Source organism: Ptiloglossa arizonensis, chromosome 6, assembly GCF_051014685.1.
Source record: "Ptiloglossa arizonensis isolate GNS036 chromosome 6, iyPtiAriz1_principal, whole genome shotgun sequence".
In the NCBI taxonomy this organism is placed as follows: Eukaryota; Metazoa; Arthropoda; class Insecta; order Hymenoptera; family Colletidae; genus Ptiloglossa; species Ptiloglossa arizonensis.
Window position 1 is genome coordinate 17,965,519 of NC_135053.1, and position 19,536 is coordinate 17,985,054.

At 42.2% G+C, this 19,536-nt stretch overlaps 2 protein-coding genes across 8 annotated transcripts in view; one reads left to right on the forward strand and one right to left on the reverse strand.

Moving 5' to 3' along the window:
* The window catches only part of Ets65a (DNA-binding protein D-ETS-3), a 79,162-nt gene that overhangs the window by 48,291 nt on the left and 11,335 nt on the right, over nt 1–19,536 (forward strand). The window contains exon 3 of one of the 2 annotated variants that reach the window (XM_076315336.1): nt 3,052–3,111. The exons of the other annotated variant lie outside the window; for it this stretch is intronic. Coding sequence (XP_076171451.1) covers nt 3,052–3,111 — 60 coding nt within the window. The remainder of the gene's footprint in view (nt 1–3,051; nt 3,112–19,536) is intronic. 2 annotated transcript variants of the gene reach the window in all.
* Nucleotides 1–19,536, reverse strand: part of LOC143148721 (uncharacterized) — a 77,340-nt gene that overhangs the window by 42,859 nt on the left and 14,945 nt on the right. The gene's annotated exons all lie outside the window — the stretch shown is intronic.

The following is a 19,536-nucleotide window of genomic DNA, read 5'->3' on the forward strand; positions in this document are numbered from 1 at the left end:
AAGTTTGGAAGAGTGATAGGAACAGTCTTTAATAGGAGCAAGTTTAATAGGAGCTCTGAGATAGTGATTTGAGGGTGGATAAGTGACTGGCTGGGATCGGATCAGATGAAAATTAACTGTTATCTAGCTCAGTAAGCCCAGCAGGTGATATCTGGTACTGTTTAAAAGAAGGAAGACCATGAGAAAACGATTCGCTTACATTGTTTAGCTACACCTTTAGTTTTGAGGGTCTGTTGACGACGGATGGAAGGTTAGAGAGTACTTGCAAGTGGTATGTAAAGTGCTTTCTAGGTGTGACCAAGACGTGTTTCTCAGTATGTCCAAGTCTTTAACAGTGACAACTTGTAGACAGATCTGACTATTCCTGGATCGAGTTGGTCCTTATTATGAACTGATCGACGTAAGATTTAAACCTTCCCTAGGGATTCATAAATCGATAAGACAATTCTGGAGAACCTTGGATCACTGATATCTATTGTTTTAAACGCGTGAATTCTTTCCGTCGCTGAGAAGTTAACGGACCAATAGTGTCCCAGATCTGAGCTCTTTCCTCTTTCGTTCACTTCACAAGTTATTCCCTCTCTCTCTCTTGTGTTGTCTCTGTATCCTTTAAGAAACTCTTAGTACTTTTCCACTTAAAAATGAGGTTCAGTTTCTCAATTCCAGGACTTCTTTCGTACTTTTAATCTTGGAGAATTTAAGAAAAAGCAAAGAATAATTCGAATATCTTGTTACCCCATTCAACCCTAATTGTGTCTACTTGAATCTCTCCAGTACTACACTCTTTCTCAGCTGAAGTTGTACTTCCACCTCCGTGTTACCAAAAAATTGAACACAACATTGTTATCGACGTTTCTTTGTTCAATCTTGAGAGAATCAGAGCAGAAGGCCGATATCTCGCGCCTTGGATCGAGATATTAGTGTCAGGGGTCCCTTCCACGTTTCAGGAACGTGAAACTCGAGGCTCCATTAATGGACACTGGCCTCTAGATCAAATGAAGGGGGCAAAGACGATAGATCGGGTCATTCCGTACACCAGAGTCGTTGTTTGCACAGAAAGACGGAGTTTCTGCAGCAGCATGACGTACTGCCGTGCGTATGTACACACCGGGGCCACCCTCGTGCCAATAACTGCCAAATGAAAATATATCTGTCTGCAAACACACCGGCGGCGGCGGAGACAGCGCCAGGAATCGGGTGAACCTCGTCGAACGCGACGCTCCTGAAAGCAATACCGTGCGGTGTACGCGTTCGAGATTACGACGAGGAAAATTCCAACATAGTATTTTCATAAACCACCCTAAAAATAACACGAGGAACCATGGTTCGTTGAAACGGTTAGGCAGGGAAAGGAAACTTCTGATATTTCAATCTTCTTCAAAGTTAAGTGCGACTCGACGAGTCTGGTCGCTATGAAGCAATTTATTTATCGTAATTAATTCTCTTGGGTAAAATATTACTACAGACTATTGGAGCATACCAGATAGTAGATACTACGTCGCTCTAACCCTCATGGTACGTTGAAGCGGTTAGACACTCTGCTCTACGAGTAGGGAAACTTCTGATATTTCAATCCTCTTCAAAGTTAAGTGCGACTCGTCCAGTCTAGTCGCTATGAAGCAATTTATTTATCATAATTAATTCTCTTGGGTAAAATATTACCAAAGACTGTTGGAACATGCCAGATAGTAGACACTACGTCGCTCTAACCCTCTACAGCGCTGTTTAGCTGATGCGAAGGGACGTGATAGAAATAAATATTTAATTTCTCAGTCGTTTCTCTAAAATGTTACTCGACTAAAAACTGAAGTCAACGCATAACAGGCACCATGTTGCTCTGATCGTAACAATGTTATAAAAAATCATTGTTCACTTTTCACTCTTTCCTCGAAGTCGTGGAATACTTTTAAGCGATACAGTATCCGCGATGTAAGGTTACTAGTGTGGACCCCAGTCGGTGCAAATGTACAGTACGCGCGTGAGAAGATTGCATCTGGACTTATGGCAACTTCTATTCGTTCATAGGTCTGGTGCGAGATAAATGCACACTCGTCCTTTTCGCGCTCGACGAGATTGCTCCTGAGCGTACACAACCACATGCTAATCCAATGTCACTACATGACACCACATGCAATCTTCTCGCGCGCGTACTGTACATCGTTGCGCACAGTAGAGCCAATTAAACCCATTCAACGCGATTCACACTGCTCGGTCCACCTTCGTATCAAGAATTGTATCCATCCTCGGAAAAATTCGGCTTTGTTCGTTTCATCTGCAATCTTCCAAGAAGTCACCTATATCGAATCGGGTCCAGGGACCACGAAAATGGTCCCGATGTTGCTATCGATGAAAAATCACCGTTTGAAACGAACCAAGCCTCCGAAATTGGTTCGCGAGCCCGTATATTTCGTTCGATTTCCAGATCGCTCCGAATCTCGACGATCGGGAACCGAAATTGCACGAGAGGGCGCGGAACGATTATTTCTCCCAGGAAAAGGGTTTTGTTAATCAGCGTCGGCTCGTTCTCTAAATCATATTTCGAAGCCACGTCACGCAGAGCCGGTGTCATTAAGGCGTCGTAAAGATTTTCCCGGAGGATTGTTTTTTCTCTGCACACACACCCCCTCCTCCTCCTCCTCCACCCCTCTTCTTTCCTCAACGTGATCGCGGAGCGAAAGGGGGGACCACGAGAGAGACTACTTGAAAACCGGCGATCAGATATATTTTACGAGCCCGCGCGGGTGGCGATTCCCAGAACTGATTAACTTGCAATTGCAGACGGTATACGTCTTCTAATAACGTGACCTAAAAAAGAGCATAATCTTTGCTCGCGGATCGCGAGGTGTAGGCCGACGGTAGCACGTGCGCCGCCGCTCTCGTTCGTAAAGAGGGGGGCACGGATCGATGAGCGGAACCTCAACTTCGGCGTTGCCCCCGAGAAACTACAATACCACGGCCACCAGAAATGATCGCGAAGATCGTCGCGAAACGTGAACAAATCGCGTCGAGATTCGATTCGTGTTGAAACGATCACCTCTTTTCTATTTTCAGATGCCAGCAGCTCGTACAAGGGGGGCTGGAGCCACGCCACGTCGCCGGCTCCTGGACAGGGTGAGTTTCCACGATCTTGAACTTTTAACGAGGGGGGCACGATCCTCTAATCGAGGATTCGATCTCTTTCGTAGAATTTCATTCGAAATTTTACCTTCCAACGTATCCAGGATGGGAAGGGAGGGGGAAATGTATATTTTTTCGACGCGAGTCGAGAGGTTCTCCACGATGAGAGGGGGTGGGAGGGGGGCGCCACTCGACCTTTGCGGCTACGAGGTAATTGCCGCGCAATTTTTATTTAAAATCCTACCTTTGATCCTACCGTGGAAAAAATACACATTTGTTCTTTCGCGCGAGTCGAGAGCTTCTCCAAAGTGGAGGGGGCGCCACTCAACCTTCGCGGCTTGGGCTTAATTGCTCCGCAATTTTTATTTTAAATTCTATCTCCGATTGTACGGGGCAAAAATTATACATTTATTTCTTCGCGCATGTTGAGAGCTTCTCCAGAATGGGGGACGAGGGGGCCCGAGTTTACAGGCAGGGTTCACCAAGGTGGGGGCGCCACTCGATCTTTGTCACTTCGAACCGATAGAGTGCACAATTTTTATTTTAAATTCTGAAGAAGGTAGAATACACATTTATTTTTTATATTAAAGATTTTTATATTAAGATGGGGGGGATTTTAACTTCAAATATTAATTGAACAAAGTGTGTTTTTTATCTACTTTTGCATTCAATTTAAAAAAAAATTTTCATATTAAATTCTCACCACCATATAGGATCTCTGTAAGCATCTTTTTCTCAATTGTTCGATCTTAATTGAACAATTTTTTAGAAAATTCTAATTAACTATTACGATGGTTTCCTTCCGTGCAAAAGTTGTCGTCTTTGTCGTTATTTCAACCCCTAGGATCTACACGGACGGAAATACGGAAAAATGAAACAGAAAATGGTAAAAGTCAATTTACCTCGGCGGTAAAGGTGTTAAGGACTCGGCTCTTGTTGGGTCGCGAGTTCGAATACATATAGAAAAAAATAAACCACCACTCGCGGAACACTCGAAACGCTAGACGCGTTCACAGTTTCTAGAATTTTCCGTGTCCATTTCCTGACAACCCCCCACCCCCCAACGATTTCACAACCCCGTCGACTTTCTCTCACTTCGTACACCGAGCCTAAAACAGTCACGCTCTAACCTTCGAAACAGAACCACTACACTTCTGACAGTTACGTACGAACCAGTTTGCTACATACATCACCAAATGTTGGCTATCATTTTTCAATTAACCACAGTACCATCGTAACGACGTTTGAAAGCGCAATTTCAACGTGTCTCGTTTACGTTAATTTCCGATAAAGATGGTGTATCCACGTCGTCACACAGGGCGCCACAAATTGTTGAAAGGCTTTGCAATTGTTCGAACAATTTTCTAAACTAGAACATCGAGCATCATCGAGAAGTGTACCTTCGTAACGTAATAACGTAACTTCGTAAACGTAAATAAATAACCCTTGGTGTCGAGTAACGAAGGAGCGAGTATTTTGCGTCTGGAATGGGGTCTAAATGGACCCGAGAACTCAATGTCCGAGAGTTAATCGACCGAGAACACCGTACCTGGAAAAAGACGCTTCCAATCGAAAATTCGATCGGCCCCTGTGACCCAATCCGTGAAGACTGTCATCCAACTTCTCGATTAGACACAGTTCCCTCCTAGATTCGCGCAAGATATTATCTGAGAACCTCATCCACAAAGGATTGATCCTCGCCACTGACTGTTTCTCGATAGAGGATACCAAACTTGGAAAACACATCCTCCCCGAATTTAATTGATCCTCACGACCCAATTCCCGAGGACTATGCCACCTATCTTCTCGATTGAAGTTTCTCTCTAAAGTCCTGAAAACGGATCGATCCTCTTCACCGAGTATTAACCAACCGAGGATACCGAACTTGGAAAAAGTACTTTCCCAAAATTCCCAAATTGTGAGGAGAGTGTCACCTAAGATTGGCTACAGTTTCCCTCCAAAAGTCCTAAAAAACACTATGGACATCTCTTGGTCCTCGTCACTGAGTGTTACCTGATCGAGAATACCAAACGTAGAAAACACACCTCTTCCCAAAAAATCCACCTGTCCTCACGACCACATCCTCTCGTACCATTCGCGAGGACTGTGTCACCCAACTCCTAGATAGACCACTACCAACTCCTCGACTCAAGTTTCCCTCCAAACTCCCTAAAAACACTATCGACAAACTTTGTCACCCAAGAACCCCGAACTTGGAAAAACCACATCTTCCCAAAAATTCCATCACTCCTCACAACCACATCCTCGAGGACCATTTGCGAGGACTGTGTCACCTAACTCCTAGAGAGACCACTACCAACTCCTCGACTCAAGTTTCCCTCCAAACTCCCTAAAAACACTATCGACGAACCTTGTCACCCGAGAACCCCGAACTTGGAAAAAAAACCACTTCTTCCCAAAAATTCCATCAGTCCTCGCAACCACGTATCCACGAGGACCACGTCACCCGATCCCTCGATCGGAGAACACAGTTTCTCACCAGAGTCCCGCAAAACACCGTTGTCGGAGAAGCTCGTCTACGACGGATCGATCCTCGTCGCCGTCTTATCGGGCACCGTGCTAGGATTCGAACCCGCTTCTTCTGCGTCCCACCCTGCCCCCCTCTTCGCCCCCCGTCGTTCTGGTCGTTGGAATTTTCCTTCTCCGCGTCGTTCGTCGATTCGCTACACACACACACACACACACAAACAAGCGCACACAGAACGAAAGGGGTGGTCGTGGGTGGTTTGAGGGGGGTTGGCGGGGAGGGCGCCGTCGGGTGCAAGTTCACGCGTCGCGACACCCCGGCTCGCTCGAACGGGGAAACAGGCTTTGTGTGCGCGCGTCTGTGCGCCGGGGGTGCGCGGGTGTGGGCGTCCCGGCGCTTTGTGGCGCGTTGAACCGCGGCCCCTTTGTCGTCGAGAGAGAGCAAGCCCCGGGGGCTGTGTAGAGACGCTTGGCCGCGCGGCAACACCGAAGAGCAGCAGCCGTGGCCCCACCCTGCGAACGCCAACCGACGCCTGGCACAATCATCTCGCGGAGATCAGAGAGCCGCTGCCCCGCGGGCAGGTTGTTATAAACGGCTTCTGGCCCCGATGCCTGGCCAGGTTACAACCACGCCGCCATGGATCGGCTGGCAAAGAGCGAATTAACCGCTTTGATTCGTCAGCCTGGGACCAGGATCCCGCGGCTGGCGGATGAAGGATGTCGCTGGGTCGCGTCTTCTCGACGACCATCGCACATCGACCCGAACAGGATTAATCTTTGAATGCACACTGCTCGCAGAAGATACTGGAGTACCACACACTGGAACGTACTTAGTTTTCGTTCGAGCAGGTGCTACTGGGCGACAGGGACGTGTTTCTTTCTCTCGAGTTGCACTCTTGCGGCAGATTGTTGTCAGACTTGATCCATTTCTTAGTCAAAGTTGCATAGTTGCTACATGGGTGCTCCTGGGTGGTAAAGTTGTGTTCCTTGCTTACAAGTTGCACTTTTGCGATAGTTTTTTATCAATTTTGATTAATTTCTTAGTTAATGTGACGTAGGTGCAGTATCTACTTTTTGTAAGGGGTAAAATCTAAATTTTTGTTTTAATTGTATTAGCAACTTTCGAAAGGAACTATGCATTTAAAGGTGAACCATTGCGACTTCACAAGAGGATCATTCCTGTGGTGGTAACGGAACTTGCATTATAGTATTTGATAAATTTTAGTGTGCATTGTCATCCTCAGGAGCTGTTAGCATTATCTAAATATTAGACAGAAACTCAACGTCAAAAAATGTTACGAAACGAAAAGTATAGAAATGACAAGTTAGTCTCGACACAGCTTTGGATCAGTTGTCATTACAATTTCACTCCAAGTGTTAACAATTAATCGAGTCCCGTGGCAACGTTTATTAAACGTCGCTGCTAATGCATCTAAAGATGGCTGCGCCGTCGCTAAGGTTAACGCGCAGTGACACAATCGTTTCGCAGAGATCAGAGATCAGAGCCCCTACCCTGGGGGCGGCTTCGTGTAAACGGTTTGCGGTCGCGAAGCCTCGTTAGATTACAATCACCATGGATCGACTATCAAAGAGGGAATTGGTGGTCTAGTTCGCACGTGTGCATTGTGTCTACCTCATCAGTGTTTTCGAATGGAAATTGCTAGACGTGGAACAGTTCAAAAGGTTTCTTCGGTAACGAAGTCATCTTCTCAACGTTCTCGATTCTCACAAATTCCATTCTTCACTTTAGACACTATATCGAAGAAAAGTATAAAACTTTTTACAGAAATTTTATTATCCAAAGCAAAAACGTATCGCTCCTCGTAAAATTGTAAACTTACGACCTAGTGATAATTAGGACTCGTAATATTAACTAAACGTAGCTATCAATTTTATTTATTCTTACTGTCGAAGAATCGAACATTCATTGTTCGAACATTCCACGTTGGCTAATAGTGTTGAAAGAATATTTCAACTCAAGAGGGAAGGATCCCAAGTGATCAACTTCAACTCAAGTGATCAAGACACTAATGTGCCCGTTCAGGATGATAGCGTATAGATCTTTAATGAAACGAATAAAATATATTTTTGTAAAGTCCGTAAACATGCTCAGAAATTATCCTCCCGAAATTATTCGGCCCTGAAATTGTACCTCCGATAGTAGCCAGCGCTTTCGACTTAGTTTACACTTTGCAGAATAATACAATGGGGGGTGGTCCGCATCACGAAGTCCGCGAAATTACGTGGCGACGCGTGTTGGCCCCCGGGGGCACTTTGCGGCTCTCCCGCGCCGTGAAATTGAAATTACAAGCTGCTCTCGAGCGACTACAGTGACGCCGAATTAATTCCCTTGTACCTGCACACACACCGAGTTGCACGATTTTCGGGACATCGGGGAACCTCTGTTTCTTCGAAACGAGCTGAATCAACGGTTCCAATGTACAACACCTAGCAAATGAATCTTCAGGTACACATAATTATACAACTGCAACGATAGTGACATTAAACTAACATTCTTTTTTCAAAATTAGCGAAAATATTGTCCAATATGTGCACTTTTCATACAGGTACCGTACATGTGTACCAGAAATTTTGTAACGTCGGAAATAATTTTTAAATATCAGCAGTTTTTTAGAGATGGTTTTCTCTACTTTAACCTTTTGATGCGTATGGTTGCAGAAGTGTAACGTTTAAATAATAAAATTTAAGTAATGTTTTTGTCAATTTTAATTTATTTCTCGGTCAATGTCCACTTGAAACGAGTAAAATTATTTAATGCGAGAGAGAAAGAGAGCGATCGTTCTCAGCGTTGTTGCAACAACGAAGACAATGACAAACTATCGTTCGTCCCTGCTATGAATTAACACGTTCGAGGTATATCTGGCCGGTGTAATTCGAGCGCGGCCATTAATGTTGCTCGCGTGCTCGTTGCTTCGAAACGCGGGCCGAGTTTCGAAGAAAATCATGCTCGTGTAACCCTCGCTTCCACTGTATCCCTGAAACATGCCATCGAACTCTTTGTTGTCGCGTATGTTCGCACGATCCAGTGGAAAATTGTCGCGAGTTTACTGTAAAATTCGAATGGTAGGTTTCCAAGATGGCGTCGGAAGATTTCGGTCTTTGCGGTTCTATCGTTCAGCTGATCTCAATATTATTTCGTTCGAGCTTGAATTACACTCGACAAGAAAATTTCTAAGAAGTTGTTAAATGTATCGGTGATTCCTAGAATCTTTTCTCTATTACAGGAATTGTATAATTATACATAGAGTGTCTTCTAACTTGTGAGATACACTTCTGAATTTGATTGTATTATTCCTTTTTCCAATTCTATCGGAATTTATACTTTCTCTCTTAAAGTTTACACTTGACTCATTTATCTTTTTTTTTTTAGATATTTATATGGCTCCAATCGTTACAAAACCTACCCCAATTGATACCAATAGCAAAGATTGGTCCACTACTGTGAACAACATTGCTCCAATTTTTATTCCAGGGACCAAAGAAAAGAAATATCTTCTTTTTCCAATTCTCTTGGAATTAATATAATATCTTATTTTTTACACATTTACATTCGACTCCAATCGTTACAAAACTCACCCCTAATAAAACTAATAATAAAGATCGGTCCACTACTATTACCAACATTACTTCAATTTTTATTCCAGGGACCAAAGAAAACAAATACCTCCTTTTATCAATTTTCTTGGAATTAATATAGTATCTTATTTTTTACACATTTACATTCGACTCTAATCGTTACAAAACTCACCCCTAATGATACCAATACCAAAAATCGGTCCACTACTATTACCAACAAATATCTTCTTTCAGTTCCCTTTGAATTAATATTCTACTTTTTACATATTTACATTCGACTCCAATTGTTTCAAAACTCACCCCTAATGATACCAATACCAAAAATCAGTCCACTACTATTACCAACAAATATCTTCTTTCAGTTCCCTTTGAATTAATATTCTACTTTTTACATATTTACATTCGACTCCAATTGTTTCAAAACTCACCCCTAATGAAACTAATACCAAAAATCAGTCCAATACTATTACCAACAAATACCTTCTGTCAATTCCCTTGGAATTAATATTCTATTTTTCACACATTTACATTCGACTCCAATTGTTTCAAAACCCACCCCTAATGAAACTATACCAAAAATCGATCTACTACTATTACCAACAAATACCTTCTGTCAATTCCCTTGGAATTAATATTCTATTTTTCACACATTTACATTCGACTCCAATCGTTACAAAATCCACCCCTAATAGAACTTTATCAAAGATTGGTCCACTACTATTACTAACAAATACTCCTTTTCAATCCCCTTGGAATAAATATTCTATCTTGAAAAAAAATAAGCGAAATAAAAATATTAAAGGTATTCGATATTCCATTTTTTGACTATTCTGTTTAAATTCGACCCTCGTTACAAAATCCACCCTTACGCGGTACGATCGTCGACATTCGCATAAAAATCGCGGGGAAAGCGATCGGGGAAAGCTAATCGCGGGAACACGCGAAACGTCGTGAGTTACGCGAAAGAAACAGCCCCGGTCTACAAGGGTGAGTTCCGTTCGTAAAAGCTCGGTAGCCATCCGAGGAGGGATATCGACCAACCGTTTTCAACGGGTCTGCCCAGTGGCCAGGAAAAGCCCGACTCTAAGACAACTGGTAGAACAATAAAAGTAACTCCTCCACCCTCTTTTCACGTCCGCCGCGGGTCCGCCTCGCGTGACTTCCTGACCCGACCCTCTCGACCTCCTGCGCCCGTGTGTCTGAGGGCGACCCTAACTTCCCTATGATAATTACGTGCTCCGGCACGGCGCGTGCCTTGGCAGTTCGCTCACGCGTCCGATCACGTATGCCGTGACTATCATACACACCTCGAAAACGTGGGTAACGATCGTGCCACCGACCGTCGCTTTTCGTCCCTACGGAGGACCAGGGGTAATGCAAGCTTTCGCGAAGTGAAAAAGAAAAAAAAGAAATGAAATGAAATAGAGCCCCGGTTACCCCGTGCACTCGAAAACGAAAGCTTTAGCGAAGAGAGAGAAAAAAATAGTGCACCGGTTACCTCGTGACTCGACCAATGAATGATAATTGGACACGGTTTCGAACATGTGTACGTTCTCCAATTTTTGAGAAGCTGGGAACACCAGGTGTGGGACAGTGATCGATGGTGGTGTTTAGGATTTTTTTTTTCTTTTTTTTTTTGGTTTGTTAAGGATAACGAAATGCGAAAGATGACATTGGTGTTCGATGGTTTATCGATTTTATCGAGAGTTAGTTGGAGAAAATTGTTCGAATTTCGTCGAGTGGTTCACAGGGTACAGTTTACGCAGGTACAGGGATTGTTCACGAGTTATGGAGTAATAAAGATCGTGAGCTGGGTTCGTTGAGTATCTGTTTTTAGTGTATAATGGTCGGCTCGATATTTGGAGAATGTTTCTTTGAGCAATAATACGATTTTACAGTTGTGAAGGATCGTTGAGAGAATAATAGTTTTTTTTGCAGATTAAAATAGAATACAGTAAGGTCTGACGTGAGGAAGGTGTAGTATAGAGGTTGCAATCCAGCCTCGATGAATTATGAAGCATCTTAAATCTAAGTTTTCTAATGTTGCATCCTCGATGATTCGCAATTCTTTGAACAATTGACGCAGCTTGGAGTTTTTGTCCACAAGAATTATCTTCTAGTTTTAAGGAAAATAAAATCGACGTAAATTTGAATTTTTATTCATCGCAATTACTCTTCAATTTTCGTAAAAATAAAATTAATGTAAATTAAAATTTGTATCCATCGAAATTTTCTAATTTTGATCAAAATAAAATCGATGTAAATTTGAATATTTATTCATCGTAATTACCCTCCAATTTTAGTGAAAATAAAATAAATGTAAATTAAAATTTGTATCCATCGAAATTTTCTAATTTTGATAAAAATAAAATCGATGTAAATTTGAATTTTTATCCATTGAAATTACCCTTTAATTTTCATAAAAATAAAATCGACGTAAATTAGAATACTTATCCATCAAAATTTTCTAATTTTGATAAAAATAAAGTCGATGTAAATTTGAATTCTTTTCCATTGAAATTACTCTCCAATTTTAGTGAAAATAAAATCAACGTTAATTAAAATACTTATCCATCGAAATTACCCTTCAATTTGAATCAAATTAAATTCCAGGTAAATTAAAATTTTTATCCATCGAAATTACCCTCCAATTTTAATCGAATTAAATTCCAGATAAATTACAATTTTTATCAATCGAAATTACCCTCCAATTTTCGTAAAAATAAAATCAACCAAAATTAGAATATTTATCCATCGAATTTACCCTCCAATTTTCGTAAAAATAAAATCAACCAAAATTAGAATATTTATCCATCGAAATTACCCTCGAATTTTACCGAAAATAAAGTAGACCTAAATTAGAATCTTCATCGATCGATTTTAACGAAAATAAATTCGGTGTAAATTTGAATCTCTCATCCATCGAAATTACTCGCCAATTTTTCATCCCGTGGGGATAAATTTGGTCAGTTAGATACCTCGATGAATATTTAAATTCTAAACGAAACGGTGGCCTGGAATCGTGTGTGCATGAAGGATAAAAGCGAAGCGCAATTAATCGGCCGTATCGGCTTACACTCCAATTGCTAACGTCGTTCGTCCGGCAGGGCAGCTTTTAACGTTTCGTTCTGTGCACTGTTAACCATTTTCTTTCGTACATCACACGGTTCGTGCACGAGGCAATATGTTTTTGTTCATCAGATAGGGCACGGTTGTAGCAAATCCCGTTTGCAACGACGCGTTACGCGGGGCAGAATTAATCGTTTCCTAATTATCGCATAGCGTGAATGCGACACACCGAACGAACTCTCGTGGAAAAAGGATTCTTGTCTCGGTCGAGAATCTTAACGCGCGGAGGATTTCCCTTTTGCACGAAATCGCGGCTTCGATACCAGTGCAATGCTTATCGAGGAAAGTTCAATTAATACCAACACGGAACGCTGTTCCACGTTCACCGCGGTTAATAATTTCACTACAAATAACATCCTCCTTTGTAAAACACGTAAACCGTTCCTTTCGTCGCCGTCGAGAGTGGAAAAAAGAAGGGAAAATAAAAACGTGAAATTTCATGCGACCTGCGCGGACTCTACCGGGAACGACGTCGTTGTTTCGAAACTTTTAAATGGCGTCGTCCACGGAACAGAAACACGAGTATTCTCGCCCCTATCTTCAATCTTTAATCTTCGTTTTCAAAATTAAGTCGCGGCCTTCTTTGCGACCAATTTCATTTCCCGATACCACGAGTTCCGAGAAATTTATAATACGACAATCTCCAAGGGTTTGACGTGCCAATCTGAACAGTAAATTAGAATTTTTATAAATTTCTCTTCGATTGTAGTGAAAATAAATTCCACGTTAATTGGAATTCTTTGCAATCGAAATTGTTCTCTGATTTTCATTAGAATGAAATCGAAGTGAATTGGAATCTTTTTCCATCGAAATTATTTTCTGACTTTTAATAGAAATAAAGTCAAAGAAAATTGGAATTTTTTTCCATCGAAATTACTCTCCAATTTTAGCGAAGAGAAAATGGAGGACGTAAATTAGAATTTTTATCCATCGAAATTACTTTCCAATTTTAGTAACAATAAATTCCATGTTAATTAGAATTTTTTCCATCGAAATTATTTTCTGATTTCAATCAAAATGAAGTCAACGTAAATTAGAATTTTTATCCATCGAAATTACTTTCCAATTTCAGTAACAATAAATTCTATGTTAATTAGAATTTTTTCCATCGAAATTATTTTCTGATTTCAATAAAAATGAAGTCAACGTAAATTAGAATTTTTATCCATCAAAATTACTTTTAAATTTTAGTAAAAATGAAATCAATGGAAATTTAATTTTTTATCCATTGAAATTACTTTCCAATTTTAGTAAAAATAAATTCCACGTAAATTATAATTTTTATCCATCGAAATAGTCTAACTTTAATCAAAATAAATTCCACGTAAATTATAATTGTTATCCATCGAAATAGTCTAATTTTAATCAAAATAAATTCCACGTAAACTATAATTTTTATCTATCAAAAAATAGTCTAATTTTAATCAAAATAAATTTCACGTAAATTATAATTTTTATCCGTTTCGGAGCATTTGAATATTCCCTCCCTCTCCATTTGGGAGCGTTCAAACGTTTTTTTTTTTGCAAAATTAAAAAAAGAAAAAAAGACATCGAATATTAATCCCCGAAAATAAAGAAAGCCATTGACGAGTTTATGAAACGTTCGGTCCAGTCGGATTAAGTAGCGTGCAGCCCGTGTACCATTGATAGACGTTCAACGACGCACGGTTAAAGTGGAAACGCAATCCGTGCACACCCCAACAAGGAATCAGGGATGAATACGAGCCGATACGGGGGAGAGTGGAAACGCAGGCAGCGATGCGTGAACGTGTCACGCATAGGCACGTGGCCGTGTATGTACTGCCGAAAAGACATAATACGAACTGCGACAGCGACTTCGACGTGTCCCGCGGACCCCTCCAATATGCTGCCGACGTTTCTTTCACGGCACCGTTCTACCCGGCGCTTGTATCGGTCAGAAGAATAATATTGCGGGGAAGATAGGCCCCCCCTCCTACACGTGAATCCAGCTACTTTTGGAATCAACCCTTCTCGGGAAAAATTGATCGACCCTCGCACGTTCCTGTGAAATATCCGTACGAATGAAATTGTTACACTAGTTTTCGCGTTAATTTGCATAATGTTTCTAAACTGTATATTTTTCACAATTTTAAATCGATCTTAAAAATGCCTTTTATCTTGAGACAGACTGTAAAATATTGGTTTATAATCTTGAAAAAATAATTGTTAAATAATGTGTGTATATATTAGACTGTAATTGTAATTTTTGTATTCTGGATTAGTATTTTATTATTTGTACTAGGAAAAGTATAATGTGGTGCTTGAGTCTAAGTGTGAGTCTGATTTTTATTTTCAAATACGAATTATTTAATGCTTTTTACTGTAGTGTAAGTGAAGGGTTAACGTTGGTTTTTGTTGAACTTACGTTTTAAGAACGTAATTTTATCTCAGTAACGGTAACTCTTAGAGAAAAAGTGCACATATCGAAAGTTGTTGAAAATTGAATTTCGAAATCTTTTTCTACTATAAAAATTTTCGACAGAATCGCTGGTAACCGAGATATAAATCCGACTCTTCCTGCCTTTAATAGCTCAGGAGGGTGAGCAGCAGCGGAGGAGCACGGTTTATGATAATCGTCGTCTGGGGGTGTTCGCTATGAAGTTAACTTCACAGACGACTGAATACAACCGGACTAAATATTAACAGTGACGTTCGATTAATACCGATATGAAATATGATCGATGTCGTTACCTCGATAAAGGTCATATTTTTGAAAATGTATTGCACGTACATTGATCATGTGACCAACAAATCAACGACCAACTGCTGGTCAATCGACGGAATCCAACCGTGGACCAATATTTCAAATTCATATTTAATTCGTGTCGCATAAATAATTGTTCACACATATAATTTATAGGAATGATCCTCCGATTACTCCGAGCAGTGTTGCAATTGTATCGGACTTACTGTTATCGGCAATGTTGCGTCAAACGTGGAACAATAATTCACGCAGAATGTACCACTTCGAATAATCGAAAAACTCCACAACTGAAAAACAAATCCAGAAATGAAAAATTTCAAGCACGATATTTTTATACACTCAATTTTCTATAATTTCAGTGACCGAACATTAATTCTAACTTTAGCTCTATTCTATCCAATATTCAAATTGAATAATTCAAAAATAGTAAGTAACGAAAAAGTAACGAAAATGTATCGTGAGCGAAATTTCGAACGAAAATACAGCCCCCTGTGCCCGTATTCTAAACATCTGTTAGCGGCGCTCGTCCTCTAATCCTTTTAAGCGATTCGATTGCTCTCGAGGTGGGGCGAATCGCTCGAGAAAACAACTTGTTCCGAAACGAACAATAATCGTTCGTCGCGGGATCGTGATTCTCGCCCGGTGTGTATCGATCCCAACGACGAACGACCGGCCGTCGAACAATGGTCTTGCTTAAGAAAATCGTTGCATCGAAAATCGAAGGAGGCCGTAATTCTATCAACGGGCATTGTTTACCACCCGAGAGAGAAGAATTCGCCCGTTCCGAGCGCACCCCATTTTTATTGTCGTAAATCTGCACGGTGAATACGGCGGTCACGCGCCGTTTCCCGGTGACTTGTTGCCCACGATCCATGTCCCCCGGGTTTTCGTGGCCGTCGGCCACGAGCCTGCGAACGAAACCCCTGCCAGCAACTGCGACCGGATCCACTCGGTTCTCCGTGCTTCCTGGCCGCGATTCCGACTGCCCTACGCGCCAGCCAAAAAGTCGCGACTCGTGACATTGTGACCGCACATTGGCGGAGAAGTGGAGTGGGAGAAAAGGGGGCGGGGAATCGCGGGGATTTCGCGAAGAATCCAGCGTCGAATCGGTGGTTCTCCGTGAAATTGAGCGATCGTCGTTCTCGGACGACGAAGAGTCGTCCCGATGAAAAATTGGGATTGTGATATTTTTCAGCTCGGATTCTTACGAGAGTGGTACCATCGTATCGGCGGGTTCCTCCCGAGTAAAACGAGTACAAACACGGCCTACTTTGGAGCACTTGAATTTTGTTCAATATTTACGCCTATGCGTGACCAAAAGTAGTTTAAACATGGTCGTGTTGGTACTCGTTTTACTCGGGACGTTCTCGCCGATCGATCGGTAATACTCTCGCGAAGATACGAGGAAAAAATTTTCGATTTTTGTTAACGCGTGATTCCAAAGTATAAGGAACGTTGAGGCGACTTGTGAATGCGAATAAGGCGATTCTTGCTTTCAAATTGGGACAGTTGGCTCGAAAGCGGGGTAGGTGGCGATTTTTGTCTCGAGGAGAGACCGAGCGGATCGATTGATCCGGCTGTGGATGAATGGTGAGTAGGAGGGGTGGGATGATTCCGGTTACTCGAATCCGGTGTGGAAGTTCTCGCTCGAAAGCGGGGAATTATCCGTAATGTCCCAACTTGGACGATTTGCCCGGGCGCAACGAATATCACTTTCGTCGATACCGCAGACGAAAATCGTACACTTTCGCGCCGCCTATGTTGCGCGGTGGGATATCAAAGGGGCCACTTGAACGCCCGTTAAGTCGGGTTTTTTACGCGGCAAAGAATTCCGTGAGTACTGGTCGCTCTCAGGATCAAGTAGGGACACGCAGCAAGCACGCTAATCCCTTCTACCTTGCGAGGCACTCGTTTCACCGGCTACGCTTAAAGGGTCGCGTGCTACGCTCGCTTGCTCATTATTACGCACCGCACGGCCCACTGCCGCGCGGCACAGTGATTTATGTCCGAAATAGGCACGGCTGTCTGGCCGGGTGTATGTATGAGTCAGTGATACCACTTAAGGCCGAATCGCGGAGTGATGAATTGACTTATTGTCGGACGTAAATAAGACCGGCGGGTGCCGGTGTTTTAACCTCGTTCAGAGCCGATTAGACCGATCGCTTTGGCCCGTGTTGTCTCTAGATTAAATTATCCCATTGGTCGATCGTCGCGCCACTCCCGAGTGTTCGCGTGATTTTGGTGTTAGCTCGGAACGGCTCTTCGTGTCCCCGAGTTTCGAGTTACGCGTTACGCGGAAAATCGAACCGGTACCTCGGTCATTCGTTGCGCGAGCGTCACGAACATCGAACTACGTTATTTTGAGGTTAGGTTACGCCGACGACTTACGCCGATTTCCATGAAACTTCGCGGAAACGTTCTTCGAACCGACCTAAGAACTATACCCCATTTCCGTTATTGTTACTTCAACGGGTAAATTATTACCAACCGTTTTTTTGTTTTATTTGTGCAACTCTTAAATTGTAATAGATATTGAAAAATAATTCCAGCGAAAATTATACTGTTTTAAACGGTGTGTGACTCGGCGGGAGAAAACGTCGGATAAAAGAAAAATGATTAGGCGTAATTGCATAACGGATATCGCAATTTCTTGTCGATCGTCGCACGCACGGTGAACCTTCTTTTTAATTATTTTCACGCGTGTCACGCTCGATTTTCCGTAGAAGGGGAGGAGCTGGAAAGATCCCGCCCCTGACGGCACGGAGCTGCAATCGCAGCTAATTATGATTAATCGCAGTTTTACTAGGAAAAGATCGCGCCGTGACGCGTGAGGCGATTACGCGACTTGCTCCGATCGTGCGAATCTAAAGAGCGTGTTGCGTGCTGCACTGGTTTACCCGCTTTCTAGCACCGTATCGGCCATGGTCTCCGGACAGCCACGATTTCCTCGATCGCGTTCACAGATCTTCACCGCGATAACGACGAAGACGATCGAAGCAAATAATTTGATCGCCGCGATTAAAATTATCGCGTGACTTATCGAGTCTCTTATTTTTTTCAAATTCATGCGTGACGCAAATACTTTGCCACTCCGATTTCGATCTCTTCGAAGATCTGGTCTCAACCTTCGTTCGTCTTCAATTTCTCGTTCAGATTCCAATCTTCGTTCCTCCTGTTTCTTATCCATTACAGATTTAATCTTCTTATATTGCTTCGGTATCTCATCCGAACGTAACCGCCATCTTACCACGAGTTGCAATCTGGATTTAACTTGTCTTTATCCGATTGGAAGTTTTATCGAACAAAACTTTGGAATCTAAAATTGTCCATGAGATACAAAGTTCTGGATTGAAAAGAATAAATTGCCACGAGTGAGGAGAATATGCCAGTACGACAGTGTCGATTAATCTCTTCAATTCTCAATTCCTTCCTGGTGTGATTTTTCTTTCTCCAATGAATAGGTTTGAAGTATGTTTTACAAGGAGAAATGAAAACTGGTTCTGGACTGAAAAAAATGAGTTACCATCAACAGTGTCGAGTGATCTTTTCGATACAACTCTTGATTTCCTCCTGGTTTGATCTCTCTATTTCCCATGAATACATTTGGAACATCTATTGTAGGAAGAAACAAAGATCAATTTCGACTCGAGGAAAATGGATTACCACAGCTAAGAAGAACATAAACAGTGTCGAGTGATCTTCTCGATACAACTTTCAATTCCTTCCTGGTGTGATTTTTCTTTCTCCAATGAATAGATATACGTTTGGACGATGTATTACGAGGAGAAATAAAAACTGATTCTGGACTAAGAAGAGTGAGTTACCATAAACAGTGTCGAATGATCTTTTCGATACAACTTTCGACTTTCTCTTGTTCTGATCTCTCTATCTTCCATGAATACATTTAAAGCATCTATTGTAGGAAGAAAGTTTCGACTCAAGGAAAATGGATTACCAAAGCTAAGAAGAACATAAACATTGTCGAATGATCTTTTCGACACAACTCTCGACTTTCTCCTGATCTGATCTCTCAATCTCCCATGAATACATTTAGAGCATCTATTGTAGAAAGAAAGATCAGTTTCGACTCGAGGAAAATGTATTAGCAAAGCTAAGTAGAATGTGAATAGCGCCGACTAATTTTTTCGAGTAAGACACTATTCCTTCCTGGCCTCGTCCTTCTATCTTCCATCAATAGGTACGCGTTTGGAAGTCGCCCAAAGTTTCTCCAAGTCGTCGAACAACGAGGTCCGCCCCCTGTGCGTCCCTGCCGAGTAGCATTGTACGCGGCTGAAACAGCCAAAGAGTGCAGCAGCTCGGAATAGCGGGTCCTTTGATCCTCCCCCGAGGAAGCTGCACGCCGTCTAACGGGATTACCCCGCCCCAAGTAATTGCTCGTGAATGCGCAGATAGACGCGCGACAATGGGACCACGTCTATTCGAGGTGACGTGACGTCTGACGTATGTATGCATGCGTGCAT